At 55.7% G+C, this 14,087-nt stretch overlaps 2 protein-coding genes across 8 annotated transcripts in view; one reads left to right on the top strand and one right to left on the bottom strand.

Moving 5' to 3' along the window:
• PIEZO1 (piezo type mechanosensitive ion channel component 1 (Er blood group)) overlaps nucleotides 1-14,087 on the bottom strand; it is a 64,370-nt gene that overhangs the window by 28,822 nt on the left and 21,461 nt on the right. The window lies entirely within an intron of this gene.
• On the top strand, nucleotides 2,666-13,700 carry LOC145512935 (uncharacterized). Of its 5 annotated transcripts, XM_081507645.1 has the most exons (6): nucleotides 2,700-3,011; nucleotides 3,150-3,429; nucleotides 6,192-6,353; nucleotides 6,781-6,944; nucleotides 7,552-7,583; nucleotides 13,489-13,700. In XM_081507645.1, exons 2-6 carry the CDS (start codon nucleotides 3,269-3,271, stop codon nucleotides 13,519-13,521), a joined length of 552 nt encoding a protein of 183 aa, XP_081363771.1. In that variant the 5' UTR covers nucleotides 2,700-3,011; nucleotides 3,150-3,268; the 3' UTR covers nucleotides 13,522-13,700. The 5 variants fall into 5 exon arrangements, 2 of the variants coding, with proteins under 2 accessions (XP_081363769.1, XP_081363771.1); XM_081507643.1 differs by having other exon boundaries at nucleotides 2,670-3,429; XR_014058920.1 differs by lacking the exons at nucleotides 6,781-6,944; nucleotides 7,552-7,583 and having other exon boundaries at nucleotides 2,666-3,429.

The following is a 14,087-nucleotide window of genomic DNA, read 5'->3' as shown; positions in this document are numbered from 1 at the left end:
TCCAGCCCAGGACAGAGTGGACGGCTGCGGGTGCCAGTACTCACCACAGACCCAACCTCACCCCCAGACGGCCCAGCTTCATGGCCCTGTCATCGTGACTGAGCAGAGTGGCACAGGGGTAAACCCCCCATCCCCGGACTGGCCTCCCAGGGGGATGCTATCCCACTTCCACTCTCAGCCTCAGGCCCCAGGTGGGGACCATGAACCCAGCAACAGCTGGACCTCTGTTTGACAGCCCTCTGAACATCCTGGGCCAAGACAAGCTGACCTGAACCCGGCCACACCATCTCCCCAGAGCAGTCAGCAGGGCCAGGTTGGGTGTTCAGCCTCCAAGCCCTCCAACCACCCCAGCAACAAGGTAACCTGGAGAACCATACGGGAAGAGCTGTGGCCCTGAACTCTGGTCAGCAGTCCTCCTTTCTGGACACCGCCACGCTCTCCCGCTCCACGGAGCGCCCTGATATGAAGCTGCCTCCTTCCATGAGGTGCACTAGCCATAGTGACTGGCTCAGTCAAAGTCTAAAGCTGCTCACAATTACACATTTGCATAAAAGACAAACAGAAAATCAATCTGATTTGGCCTGAGAAGACCAGGGAAGAGCATTTATGGCAAAGGCTTCTAATGTTCTGTTCTGTTTTCCAGGGTTGCACTTTTACCCTCTGGGCTCTACCCCCTGCACCCACAGCACCAGCCAGGTGATGTCCACCCATCTGACCCGGTAAATTTCCTCCTAAGGGTTCATCCTGCTGGTCTCTGTACTGAGGTGTTCCTGTTCTGATCCTCCAGGGACAACAGCGCTGGACAAGCATTCGAACCCCTTTGACAGTGTGCACAGGCCAGTGATAGGGAGACTAACTCAGTGCAGCCCCGGGGAGCTCCTGACTCTGATGCCAACCCTGAGCTGGAGGGATGGTGTCAGGGGAGACGGAGTAAGCACTTCATGATGCGGGCTACAGCCTGGAAGACGCAAAGTTCCAGAGGTGGTGGTGCTGGCTGCACAATGCTGAAAATGTAATTCATGTCACCAAACCGTCCACTTGAAAATGGTTAAGGAGGGGACTTCCCTGGTGGTCCAGTGGTCAAGACTCCGCACTCCCAATGCAGGCTGCAGGGGTTCCATCCCTGCTTGGGGAACTAAGACCCTGCATGCTCCACGGTGCGGTCAAGTAACTAGTTAATTAAATGGTTAGGATGGTGAATTTCATTTCATGTGTATTTAACCAAAATAAAAAAATAAATGGTCCCAGAAATCAGTGAAGGATCTCAGACCAGAACCAGAAGGGCAGGGGCCGACCAAGCCCCCTCCTCTACCACTAGTGGGGCCACAAGGCATGCAGGGCTGGGCCTCTGCCCCCTCCCCAGCCCAAGCAGAAGGAAAAAAATCTAGAAGCTCCTTCTGCCAAAAGCAGCAAATCAGAGACGAAGAGTCAGAAGGGAGGGCGTGGGAAGACAGAACAGACATGGTCACCCCATGTGGGTGCTGCCGGGCACTGCCCCACCCTGAGATGGTTACCAGGCACCAGAGTCCACATAGGCCTGCCCTGGCGGGGATGGACAAGGACCCCTCAGTCATTCATTCATTAGATGCAGAGCTGTCGGCCCAGAGGGAGTCCTATCTCCATGGGGACATGGCAGAGCTAGCTAGAGAAAGAGAGTGTCCCACGCGGTGCTAGTGGGAAAGAACCTGCTTGCCAATGCAGGAGACGTAAGAGACGCAGGTTCCATCCCTGATTGGGAAGATCCCCTGGAGGAGGGCATGGCAACCCACTCCAGTATTCTTGCCTGGAGAATCCCATGGACAGAGGAGCCTGGCCAGCTACAGTTCATAGGGTTGCAAACAGTCAGGCACGACTGAAGCGACTTCACATGCATGCATGCACTGCCGACACAGATGAGGAAACAGAGACTTTGGGGTGTCCAGGAGTGCAGCCCGGCTGCTAGCCCCGCAGAGACGGGCTGAGAGATGGTCCCCCCACCAGGAAACTGGCACCACAGGCAGGTGGTGCCCGAACAAGCCCTGGACTTGACCCAGGGGACGTGAGCCAGGAACGCCGCCCAGGGGATGTGGGCCCACCGGCCTCCAGCCCCAGCAGGGCAGCCCTGGGCCAGGACGAGAGAGGCTGAGGTCACATTCCCAACCCACCTCCCCTTCCTGTTATCAGGGCCTGGGGCTAGAGGCTAGCAGAGCAAGAGTGGCCGAGGGCTGGCCTGGACACAGGGACTAGAGGCAAACTGGCCTCTTAGGGGAAGCCGGGCTGGCTCTCGCATGCTCCCTTGTTCAGGGGAAGAATCAGGTGCCCGGGGGGAAGGGTGTTCAGATGGGAGAGCGGGACTTGGGTGCAGACTCCTGGCTGCACACCCACCCTTGGGGTCACTGGTCTAAATGCCAAGAACATGGTCTCACCATGACTCTGCACAACCAGGAGACTCAGGGCATCTGAGCAGGCTGCCTGGAGGAGGAGGCACTGCTTTTGGTCTTGAAGGCCAACTAAGACTCGGGAGGCTTGGGTCGGCCCCAGCTCCCACAGAGAAGAAAGATGCTCAGCTGGGGAGAAGGGGGACAGGCTGCTCTGCCCAGGCAGCTTCCAACTCCCCATGAGAGCTGCTGGTGGCTGGTGACCTCATAGGGGAGATATGCCTTTTCCTGAGCAGGAACAATGGGGTGGGGGAGGGCTGTACCCGCAGGGCTGTGCCGGCAGGAAAGGCCCCCCCGCAACCCCTCCCCTCATGCTTAACCCTTCAGAGACCCCAGCATGTCCACCCCTCGTCCTGCAGATGAGGAAGTGAGGCCTGGAGGGAGAGACGGAGTCCTTGTCTCACTGGTGCCTGGCCAGGAAGGGAGGCGGCGTGGAGGGCACAGATACCTGGACACTGTGTGCAGAGCTGGACCCCACAGCCTGGCCTGCAGGGAGCTGGGGTCCTTGCTGGGGGCTGGACTCTAGAGACCCCAGGTCTGCACACGGTGCCATGACAGAACCCCGAGTCTGGCCTGCGTGTGCCCCCCTTCCAGGTGGGAGACATGTACAGTGAGGCCCCAGCGTCCCTGCTCCACCCCAGCCCTGATTTCCCTGCCTGTGAAGTGGGTGAGGGCTGCAGCTCTGCACATGCCCTCGCGGTCCTCATCATTACCCTCCGAGGGGTCTTTCAGCCCATCTGCAGGGGCGCCCAGGATGAATATGAGGCCTGAGCATCACACCACCTGGCTGGTGGGACCCGCACACAGGGTGGCACGGGTAGGTGACCCCAGGGGCCAGCAGGGATGGCAGGATGAGGCTCAGAGGTCATGCCAGACCTGCATCAGCATCCAAGCTGGAAGAACAGAGGAACTGGGAGAGACCTCGGGAGAGCGCGGAGGACAGGAGTTGGGGACCCACCGCGGCCACCACCATGACTGTCTGGGACCTCCTCTTCGCAGATAAGGAGACAAAGTGAGTCCCAGGGACAGGGGCTGATAATACTTCCCACCGGGGAAATGGTGTAGGTCTAGGTGGCCCAGGGCGTAGAAGCGGGTGGATGAGGGTCACTTCCAGGCCAGGCATTAGGACCTGCTGAACCAGCTCTGGAGGACAGCCAGCAGTGGACAGATGGGGCAGGAAGTCTGGGCCAGGACTGGCAGACCTGTGGGGTCAGCTGTGGACAGGGGACCCGGCCAGAAGGCCCAACGTGGGAAACCAGGGCCTGGGAAGAGCTGCCATACCCTCCACCAGGTTGGTGACACCAGGCCCCTTTCAGGGCAGCCACCACCATGGCACCCGGAGAAACAGGGAGGAAGATGGGCGGGCATGGGGCCCAGAGTCCGGGGTGGCTGCAGTTCCCTGGCCCTTCCTACTCTCCCTGCTGGGCTCCTACTCGAGGTCAAGGGGAGAAGAGCTGTGGGCCTCTGCTTGGGGATCACTTCTAGTGTGAGGCAGCTCAGGAGCCCAGAGTCTGGACCCCAGACCATGAAATTCTTCCTTGAGAAACAACTAATGGAGGAGACCCAGTCCTGCAGGAGACAGGCCGCTCCAGGCCGCCATCTCCCCAGCCACTGGGTGGGGGTGGAGGGCTCATCACCACCCCCTGAGGGACTGCTGCCGTGGGGACAGTGCCAGATGGGCAGCAGAGAGAACTAGCCAATCCCCAAGGCGCCATGCATGACAGAGGCCGCAGCCAGCAGCCACGCCCACCACCACTCCTTGTGTAAAACTTAAATGAGAACAGACACATGCACGTGTAAACGTCACAACTGCCCAAAAGAGCCACGCCAGCAGAGCCGGTGTTTACCTGCACAGGAGGGGCCTTGCTTGCCCGGGAGTTTCCTCCTCAGGGATGTGTTACTGGGCTTGTTAGCAATGTGACCAAGAGGGTGAGACTGGGGGGACACGCCACAGAGGCCCAGGCTTCCTGGTCACAGATGGGGCGGGAGGCTGGGGAGGATGTGCGTCATTCGAGTCCCCAGGCGGCGGCAGGACTAGGCCCGGGGTCTCCTGACCCGACAATGGGCACCCTTGGGCCACCTCTCTGCCAGCTCTTCCGGGCAGGGCTGGGCGGGGCCCAGAGGCTCAGAGTCCCCAGGGGACCGCTGCCAGGCCACAGCAGCCACCAGGGCGGGGGTCCCGTCCGAGCCTGCCCTCCCCCCAGCCTGCTGCATCTCCCGCCAGCTTGTTCACTCTGCCTTTTTTGGCTCGGAGGAGAAACCCATAAACACTTCCCTGCTCACTTCGGCCAGGGGCCGGTGGGTGGGGTGAGAGAGGAAGGGGAAGACAGAAGAGGGGAGACAGACGCGGTGGCACCGGCCATGCCCTACCACCTGTGGGGCCGCGTGGGCAGCCAGGCCTTGCGGCGCCCACGGCAGCGCCCATGGCACTCGGTTGCCGCACCTGCCATCCCCCCTACTCCCCACCAACCAGGCCCCAACCCAGAGAAGACCAAGGCTCGAATCAGACCCGGCTTTCTGAAGAAGAGGGCGAGGAAATCAGCTGAGGGCCCCCCAGTGCTCCCCACCTCAGGGGACAGGAGCTCGGGGCCAGCACAGGCAGTGCAGGTGGTCCCTCAGAGGGCGTGCAGGAGGCTGGGGAAGAGGGGAGCTAAGGCCCTACTGCCCAGACCCGCCTGTGGCCAAGAAGCCGGTCTTTTCAGCCACACTTCCTGCACTGCCCGCTGCCTGCCCCCATGCTCCATCCAGCACGTGCCGGCCTGAGACCCTGCCCCACTGGGGTACCACCTCTGCTGGAGCCTGCCCACCTGAGGGTCACACATGGGTGTCCAGAGGCTCCCTCCACAGCCAGCCTTGGGGTGGCGGGGGCACACTGCATGGCAGAAGGGACGAGGGCAGTGCAGGGCAGCCTCCTCCAGCTTGGGGACCGGGGAGGACGGGCCCACAACGCTCTGGAGCCTCAGGGACCTTCACAGGAATCCCGTTCCTCCACAGTGGAAGCTGAGGCCGCAGGCGAAAGGAGGCCACAGACACGGCCGCAGGCTCATAGGGGTGCAGGACGGAGTGAGGGGACAGGAGAGGCCAAGGGACACGGTTACCCACTTGGAGCCCTGCCAGCAGCCTGGGCGCCAAGGGCAGGTGGAGGGTTTAACCACCACCGTGGCCAGGTTTAACGAGCTCGGTGTCCAGGAAACCAGGTTTCATGACCCACCTGAGCACACAGGTGGCCGCCCCTTCCCCACAGCATGGACTCCGGGAAGCATGGTGCCCAAACTTCCAACCAGCGCGGCCCAGGCCAGGGGAGACAGCGGGGGCCAGGGGGGGTGAGAGAGCTGCTCCTGGGGTCAGGCATGGGCCTCGCTGGCTGTTCACAGGCCTCCTGACTCAAAGTAGAGCCGCCTGAAGCCCATTCTCTGCCAGGGAGACATGGGGGAGGGGAACTTTGGCACCTGTCCCCTCCAAGGCGGCTCAGACCCCTTCCCCCAGAGCTCAGCCTTCCCTGAAGACCCTCAAGCACTGCTGGGAATGAGCCGGCCTCCCCAGACCAGGGCCGCACGGCTACCCCAGAAAATAGCTGCGCTCCGGGCCTGTGTCTGGAGCTTCAGGTATTCGCTGTGGCCCCGAAGGGTCAGGGCTCCCACCCCACCTAGCCCTCAACAATGGAGACGCCAGATTCCAGGCCAGGGGTGGGAACCACATTCCACAGGGAAAGACAGAGAACCCCCGCCGGGTCTCCAGCCTCCTCAGGGCAGGAGGAGACCTCTCTTATCTCAGTCTCTGCAGGTGGACACTAAGAGAGGACAGACACGCCCCTCCCACCCCTGCCTGGATATGGCTTGACCGTGCAGCCCTCCCCACCGCCTGGCAGAGCGGAGCCCAGGGCCTGGAAGACACATGGGTCATAGCTGGGGCTTCACGGAGGGCCACAGTGAGCAGGTGACGGTCAGCTGCTTCCCCAAGGCCAGCACCCAGCAGGAACCCACCCGCCACAAGAGCAGACTGGTTCCTCAGGCCTCTCCACGCGGGCCAACTCTGGGCATGGCTCCCACCCTCCTGGACTCCCCAGGGGCAGGCAGGACCCTCTCTAGCCTCAAGGAAAGGGGCTTCCAGCTGAGCTGCACCCCCAGACTGAGAGGAGTAGACCCCATTGCATCCTGGTGCGCACTGCCACCCCCAACCCCAGGTTCTCTGCCAGCAAGGGGCTCCTGCTGGCCATTAGTTAGGAGCAGAAACTGAGGCCTGCCAGGGTCCCCATGCAGACCTCAGGGCCTCCCACAGCCTGCTGCCCTTCCTGTGACCAAACCCTGACCACCTCCTCCACGCACCAGCCCCACTCAGCTGGGTCTCACTTGCTTTCTCCAAGACCCTGCCCCCCAGCCCCCCAGGAGCACTCCAAACCCCACGTACCAGTTCACAGGGGATGGACAGGCAGCCCCCAACAACCAGAGTGCTCGTGTGCCCCCCGCAACAAGGTGACTGCCTGGCGGATGCAGACAGAAGCGGCTGTGGTAACGGACAGCAGCCTAGGTACCCAACTCTGCGTAAACAAGGACGCTCACGACCCGGGCACTTCCACCCTACCCCGAACCCCAAGCCAATCGATATGGCAAGGTTCCTATGGGCATGGGGTCCCCTTGAGATGCCCTGTCCACACTGCCAGGAGCAGGGTAAAGAGGGGCAGTGCCATATAGGCGACCCTCCTGAGCCAGCACTAGGGCCTGAGGTAGCCTCAGCCACCAGCACGCCTCCCACAGCCTCAGCCAGGGCCTCTCATCCCTGAACAACGTGAACAGGTCACAAGGTCACGGAGAATGCGGGGAGAACTGGGGAGGAGATGTGAAGCCATGGGAGGTGCTGTTCACATGAGTCCTGACGGAGCCTCCCCTCCGGGGTGGGTGGGCCCTGGACCCAGGCCTCCTGCACAGACAGGACTCCCAAGGCTCTTCAGCCAGCGGCCCACATCCTCCCCAAAGTTCTTCACCATGACCAGACGTGGCAGAACCCGTCCTACAGAGCCGTGGTCCTCCCAGTGGGTTCCCAGACCACCCCATGGCATCCCCTGTGGATCTGGCAGTGATGCCAGGCTTGCCCAGCCCTGCATGTTGTGACACGGCCCTATGGGACTTGTCTGCAGAGAGAAGGTTACCCAGACATGGAAAGAAGCAGGTGCGTGGTTCTCCCAACAAAACGGTTACTTGTGGGACCCCCTGCTGCAGCCTAGCTTGACCTGAGGCATCTTGGCAAACAGTGCCCCTCAAGTACCCCCAGAACAACAAGCTGCCTCCCCAAGTCCTGCATCTCCCACAAGTGGAGACGACGTCCATTGTGAGGCTGGCCTCAGCAGCCGGGGCTGAGGCCATGGGGCTTCTGAAGGCTGAGGTGCTGACTCAGAGCGCCCGCCCTGTGATTCAGCACCCCAGTCCCTCAGCCTCTCCGGTCTGGCTAGTGCAAACAGCCCCAGAGCTTGGTCACAGTCCCCCCACTCCTCAGGGCCCTTCCTGGCACCTAGAGAGGAATGCCACCCAGCCACCTCAGCTGGCAGGTGGAGGCGAGCTCACTGGCTGGCGGAGGCAGGCTGGCCGGCAAGAGAGAGTCCACAAGTGCCTTCAGAGCCCTGCCCTCCCCATGAGGTGGGACCTGGGGGAGAAGGGTGTCCTTGCCTGGGCATTTATTTATTTTCAATCAGTTCATATTTTAAATTGGGATAAAGCTGCTTTACGATGTATTGGTTTCTACTGTACAACCACATGAATCAGCTATACATATACCTAATCAAACACCGTCTTCCAACAATACAAGAGACAACTCTACACATAGAAATCACCAGATGGTCAATACTGGAACCAGATTGATCATATTCTTTGCAGTTGAAGATGGAGAAGCTCTTATACAGTCGGACAAAATAAGACCTGGAACTGACTGACTCATATCATGAGCTCCTTATTGCAAAATTCAGCTGAAAAAAGCAGGGAAAACCACTAGGCCATTCAGGTTTGACCTAAATCAAATTCCTTATGATTATACAGTGGAAGTGATGAATAGATTCAGGGGATTAGATCTGATATGGTGCCTGAAGAACTATGGATGGAGGTTGGTAACACTGTACAGGAGGCAGTGACCAAAACCATCACAAAGAAAAAGAAATGAAGAAGGCAAAATGGTTGTCTGAGGAGGCCTTACAAATGGCTGAGAAAAGAAGAGAAGTGAAAGGCAAAGGAGAAAAGGAAAGATATACCCAACTGAATGCAGAGTTCCAAAGAACAGCAAGAAGAGATAAGAAAGACTTCTTAAGTGAACAATGCAAAGAAACAGGAAAACAATAGAATGGGAAAGACTAGAGATCTCTTTAAGTAAATGAGATACCAAAGGAACATTTCATGCAAAGATGGGCACAATAAAGGACAGAAATAGCAAGGACCTAACAGAAGCAGAAGAGATTAAGAAGGGGTGGCAAGAATACAAAAAAGAACTGTACAAAAAAGGTCTTAATGACCAGGATAACCACAATGGTGTGGTCACTCACCTAGAGTCAAACAGCCTGGAGTGTGAAGTCAAGTGGGCCTTAGGAAGCATTCCTACAAACAAAGCTAGTGGAGGAGATGGAATTCCAGTTGAGCTATTTAAAATCCTAAAACATGATGCTGTTAAAAGTGCTACACTCAATATGCCAGCAAATTTGGAAAACTCAGCAGTGGCCACAGGACTGGAAAACATCAATTTTCATTCCAATCCTAAAGAAGGGCAATGCCAAAGAAATGTTCAGACTACCATACAGTTGCACTCATTTCACATGCCAGTAAGGTAATGCTCAAAATCCTTCAAGCTAGGCTTCAACACTACGTGAACTGAGAACTTTCAGATGAACAAGCTGGATTTAGAAAAGGCAGAGGAACCAGACATCAAATTGCCAACATCCACTGGATCATAGAAAGAGCAAGAGAATTCCAGGAAAACATCAACTTCTACCTCACTGACTATGCTGAAGTCTTTGACTATGTCAGTTCAGTTCAGTCGCTCAGTCACGTCTGACTCTGCGACCCCCATGGACTGCAGCATGCCAGGCTTCCCTGTCCGTCACCAACTCCCGGAGCTTGCTCAAACTCATGTCCATCAAGTCGGTGATGCCATACAACAATCTCATCCCTCTATCGTCCCCTTCTCCTCCTGCCCTCAATCTTTCCCAGCATCAGGGTCTTTTCTAATGAGTCAGTTCTTCGCATCAGGTGGCCAAAGTATTGGAGCTTCAGTTTTAACACCAGTTCTTCCAGTGAATATTCAGGACTGATTGACTGGTTTGATCTCCTTGCAGTCCAAGAGACTTTCAAGAGTCTTCCTCAATGCCACAGTTCAAACGCATCAATTCTTCAATGCTCAGCTTTCATTATGATCTAACTCTCACATCCATAAGTGACTAGTGGAAAAACCATAACTTTGACTCGACAGACATTTGTCAGCAAAGTAATGTCTCTGCTTTTTAATATGCTGTCTAGGTTTGTCATAGTTTTTCTTCCAAGGAGCAAGCGTCTTTTAATTTCATAGCTGCAGTCACCATCTGCAGTGATTCTGGAGCCCAAGAAAATAGTCTCTCACTGTTTCCATTGTTTCCCCATCCATTTGCCAAGAAGTGATGGGACTGGAAGCCATGATTGTGGTTTTCTGAATGTTGAGTTTTAAGCCAACTTTTTCACTCTTTTCTTTCACTTTCATCAAGAGGTTCTTTAGTTCCTCTTCGCTTCCTGCCATAAGAGTGGTGTCATCTGCATATCCGAAGTTACTGATATATCTCCCGACAATCTTGATTCCAGTTTGTGCTTCATCCAGCCTGGCATTTTGCATGATGTATGCTGCATATAAGCTAAATAAGCAGGAGTAGATCACAAGAAACTGTGGAAAATTCTTAAAGAGATGGGAATACCAAACCACCTTACTTGCCTCCTGAGAAATCTGTATGCAGGTCAAGAAGCAACAGAATCAGACACGGAAAAACAGACTGGTTCCAAATTGGGAAAGGAGTATGTCAAGGCTGTATATTGTCACCCTGCTCATTTAACTTTACGCAGAGTACATCATGTAAAATCCCGGGCTGGGTGAGTCACAAGCTGGAATCAAGATTTCCAGGAGAAATGTCAATAACCTCAGATATGCAGATGATACCATCCTAATGGCAGAAAGTGAAGAGGAACTAAAGAGCCTCCTGATGAAGGTAAAAGAGTAAAAAAGCTGGCTTAAAACTCAATATTCAGAAAACTCAGATAAATGGCAACCAGTCCCATCACTTCACGGCAAATAGATGGGGAAACAATGGAAACAGTGGCTGACTTTATCTTCTTGGGCTCCAAAATCACTGCAGATGGTGACTGCAGCCATGAAATTAAGACGCTTGCTCCTGGGAAGAAAAACTGTGACAAACCTAGACAGCATATTAAAAAGCAAAGACATCACTTGCCAACAAAGGTCCATATAGTCAAAGCTATGGTTTTTCCAGTAGTCACGTATGGATGTGAGAGTTGGACCATAAAGAAGGCTGAGTGCCGAAGAACTACTACTACTACTAAGTCGCTTCAGTCGTGTCCGACTTTGTGTGACCCCATAGACAGCAGCCCACCAGGCTCCTCCGTCCCTGGGATTCTCCAGGCAAGAACACTGGAGTGGGTTGCCATTTCCTCCTCCAGTGCATGAAAGTGAAAAGTGAAAGAGAAGTCGCTCAGTCGTGTCTGACTCTTCGCAACCCCATGGGCTGCAGCCTACCAGGCTCCTCCGTCCATGGGGTTTCCCAGGCAAGAGTACTGGAGTGGGGTGCCATTGCCGAAGAACTGATGCTTTCAAACTGTAGTGCTGGAAAAAATTCTTGAGAGTCCCTTGGACTGAAAGATCAAACTAGTCAATCTTAAAAGAAATCAACCCTGAATATTCACTGGAAGGACTGATGCTGAAGTGCCAATACTTTGGCTACCTTATATGAAGAGCTGACTCCTTGGAAAAGACCCTGATGCTGGAAAAGACTGAAGGCAGGAGAAGGGGGCAACAGAGGATGAGATGGTTGAATGGCATTTCTGACTCAATGGACATGAGTTTGAGCAAATTCTGGGAGATGGTGAAGGACAGGGAAGCCTGGCATTCTGCAGTCCATGGGGTCACAAAGAGTCAGAAATGACTTAGCAACTGAACAACAACAATACATAATCCCGTCCCTTATGAGCCTTCCTCCCACACCTCTAGGTCACCACAGAGCACCAAGCTGAGCTCCCTGGACTATACAGCAGCTTCCCACTAGCTGTCTATTTTACACATGGTAGTGTATATATGTGGAGAAGGCAGTGGCAACCCATTCCAGTACTCTTGCCTGGAAAATCCCATGGACGGAGGAGCCCGGTAGGCTGCAGTCCATGGGGTCACCACGAGTCAGACATGACTGAGCAACTTCACTTTCACTTTTCACTTTCATGCATTGGAGAAGGAAATGGCAACCCACTCCAGTGTTCTTGCCTGGAGAATCCCAGGGACGGCGGAGCCTGATGGGCTGCTGTCTATGGGGTCACACAGGGTCAGACACAACTGAAGCAACTTAGCAGCAGCAGCAGCAGCAGTGTATATATGGCAATGCTACTCTCCCAGTTCAGCCCATCTGCTCCTTACCTGCTGTGTCTACAGGTCCATTCTCTACATCTGCGTCTCTATTCCTGTGTTGCAAACAGGTTCATCAGTACCATTTTTCCGATTCCACATTATGCGTTAATATACATTTGTCCTTCTCTGACCCACTTTGCTCTGTATGACAGACTCTAGGTCATCCACATCTCTATAAATGACCCAATTCCATTCCTTTTTATGGATGAGTAGTATTCCATTGTATATATACACACTACAGCTTCTTTATCCATTCATCTGTCATTGACATTTGGGTTGTTTCCATGGTCTGACAATTATAAATAGTGCTGCTGTCAACACTGGGGCATGCCTGGGCATTTAGGTAGGAGGCTTTGTTCATGTGTGTGTGTGTGTGTGTGTGTGTGTGTGTGTGTGATCAGGAGATGAAAGGGAACATTCATGGCCCTCTACCCCATGACCATCCTGCTTCCAAGGAGATGCCTGCCCCAGCACGGTGCTGATCGCAGAAGGTACCCCACAAGTGTGTGACTGAGTAGGTGCCAACAGCAGGGAGCAGCTGGAGAACCTGGCCACCTCTTCACTCGGGTGAGGGTACTGAGGTCAGGAGATGGCCCGAGAGCCTGGAGGTGTGACCAGAGACATCATATGCCAACCAGCTCATGCAGACTTCTTTTCCTAGAGAGGCAGACTGGCTGAGAGCTTCTGCAACGGGCCTCAGGCCTGTGAGGTGCTTCACCTCGTGTCCATCAGAAGCTGGAGGATGGCGGATACCTCCTCATAGTAAAGCCTGAGGCCCCCAGGGAAGAAGGAATTCTTCAGCCTCTTCAGAGTCTGGACGCCAGACTGCAACACCAAGGCTTGTTTGAATTTCCAGCCTGCTGGGCTCCCTGAAAATTTCAGACTTGTCTCACAATTACGCAAGCCAATTCTTTAACACAAATTCCTCTCTCTCTCATGAGTGTATCTACATGCCTCTTCTGTAAGACACCATATCGCTCTACCCCTCTCTTACTGGCTCTCTTTCTCTGGAGAACCCTGACTGATCCACCGGCTCTCAGGATTCTACACTGTGAGCCGCTCACTGGCTGACCTGCCTGTCTCTGAGGTCTGGGCCCTGGTGGCTGCAGGGCTGGGGCAGACAGGGTGTCAGGGCCACACTCGGGCTCTGGGAATGCAACAAGCTCAGAGTCACTGAGGGAGAAACCAACACTGTCTAGTCCTAACAACCAGCCTGGGCAGGGCAGATCAGCCTGGCTTCTCCCCCAGGACACCGGCCCCTGGGGCAGAGACACAGCCCACGCTGCTCTGCACACCCACCCCCAGGGGCAGGATGGCTGGGGCAGGGCCTCCCCAGGCCTGAACTCTGGCTCCGTCAGGCCAGGAGTGGGCGATCTATTCCCCTGGGCAGGAAAGGGTGCTGACCAGCTCACAGAACATTCACTTTCCTTTCCTTCCTTTTCAGAAGTTTTTCAGATGCAGAGAAGCACAGAAATAACAAACAAGTGAGTTCTACTCCTCCCGCTCCTGCGGTCTGGCTGTCACACGCTCCTCCTGCCAGAGCACGTCCTACCAGGTCACACGTCACCCTCAGTCGTCACCCTCAGCCAAGTGTCTTTTGCTCATCTCCCCAGGCCTCCCCTCCCCTCCCTGAGAAAAAAACGTGCATGAATTTCAGGATATCCTTCCAGGAAAGAGGCACTTCTGGGCTCTGGAATTCCATCTGGGGTGGTTTCCAAGGGGGCATCTGGGCCTTCAGCTGTGGTGTGTTGAGCCAGAAAGAACAAAAGAGCCCTGGGCGTACTGGGCCCCTTGGGCCAGGCCCCAGGCCCACCACGGAGGGTGGGCCACCCTCACCCAGGCTCCCAGGAGCCCGTCTCAGCCCCTCCCCTCCTGCCTCCCAGAAGACCAGAACCCAGAGGACCCTGCCGGCCTGCCCGTGAGCCGGTCTGGGGCTTTCTCCCCTCTTAAATCTGCCCTGAAATTTCCTGAGGCATGAACTCTGAGCCTGTGGAGAAGGGGCTGGGGAAGGTTGGGGGGAGGGGTCGGGGGCAGTGATCGGCT

The sequence above is a fragment of the Giraffa tippelskirchi genome, chromosome 7, assembly GCF_054371585.1.
Source record: "Giraffa tippelskirchi isolate mGirTip1 chromosome 7, T2T-mGirTip1v1.2.pri, whole genome shotgun sequence".
Classification (NCBI taxonomy): Eukaryota; Metazoa; Chordata; class Mammalia; order Artiodactyla; family Giraffidae; genus Giraffa; species Giraffa tippelskirchi.
This window is presented reverse-complemented; position numbering and strand designations above follow the sequence as displayed.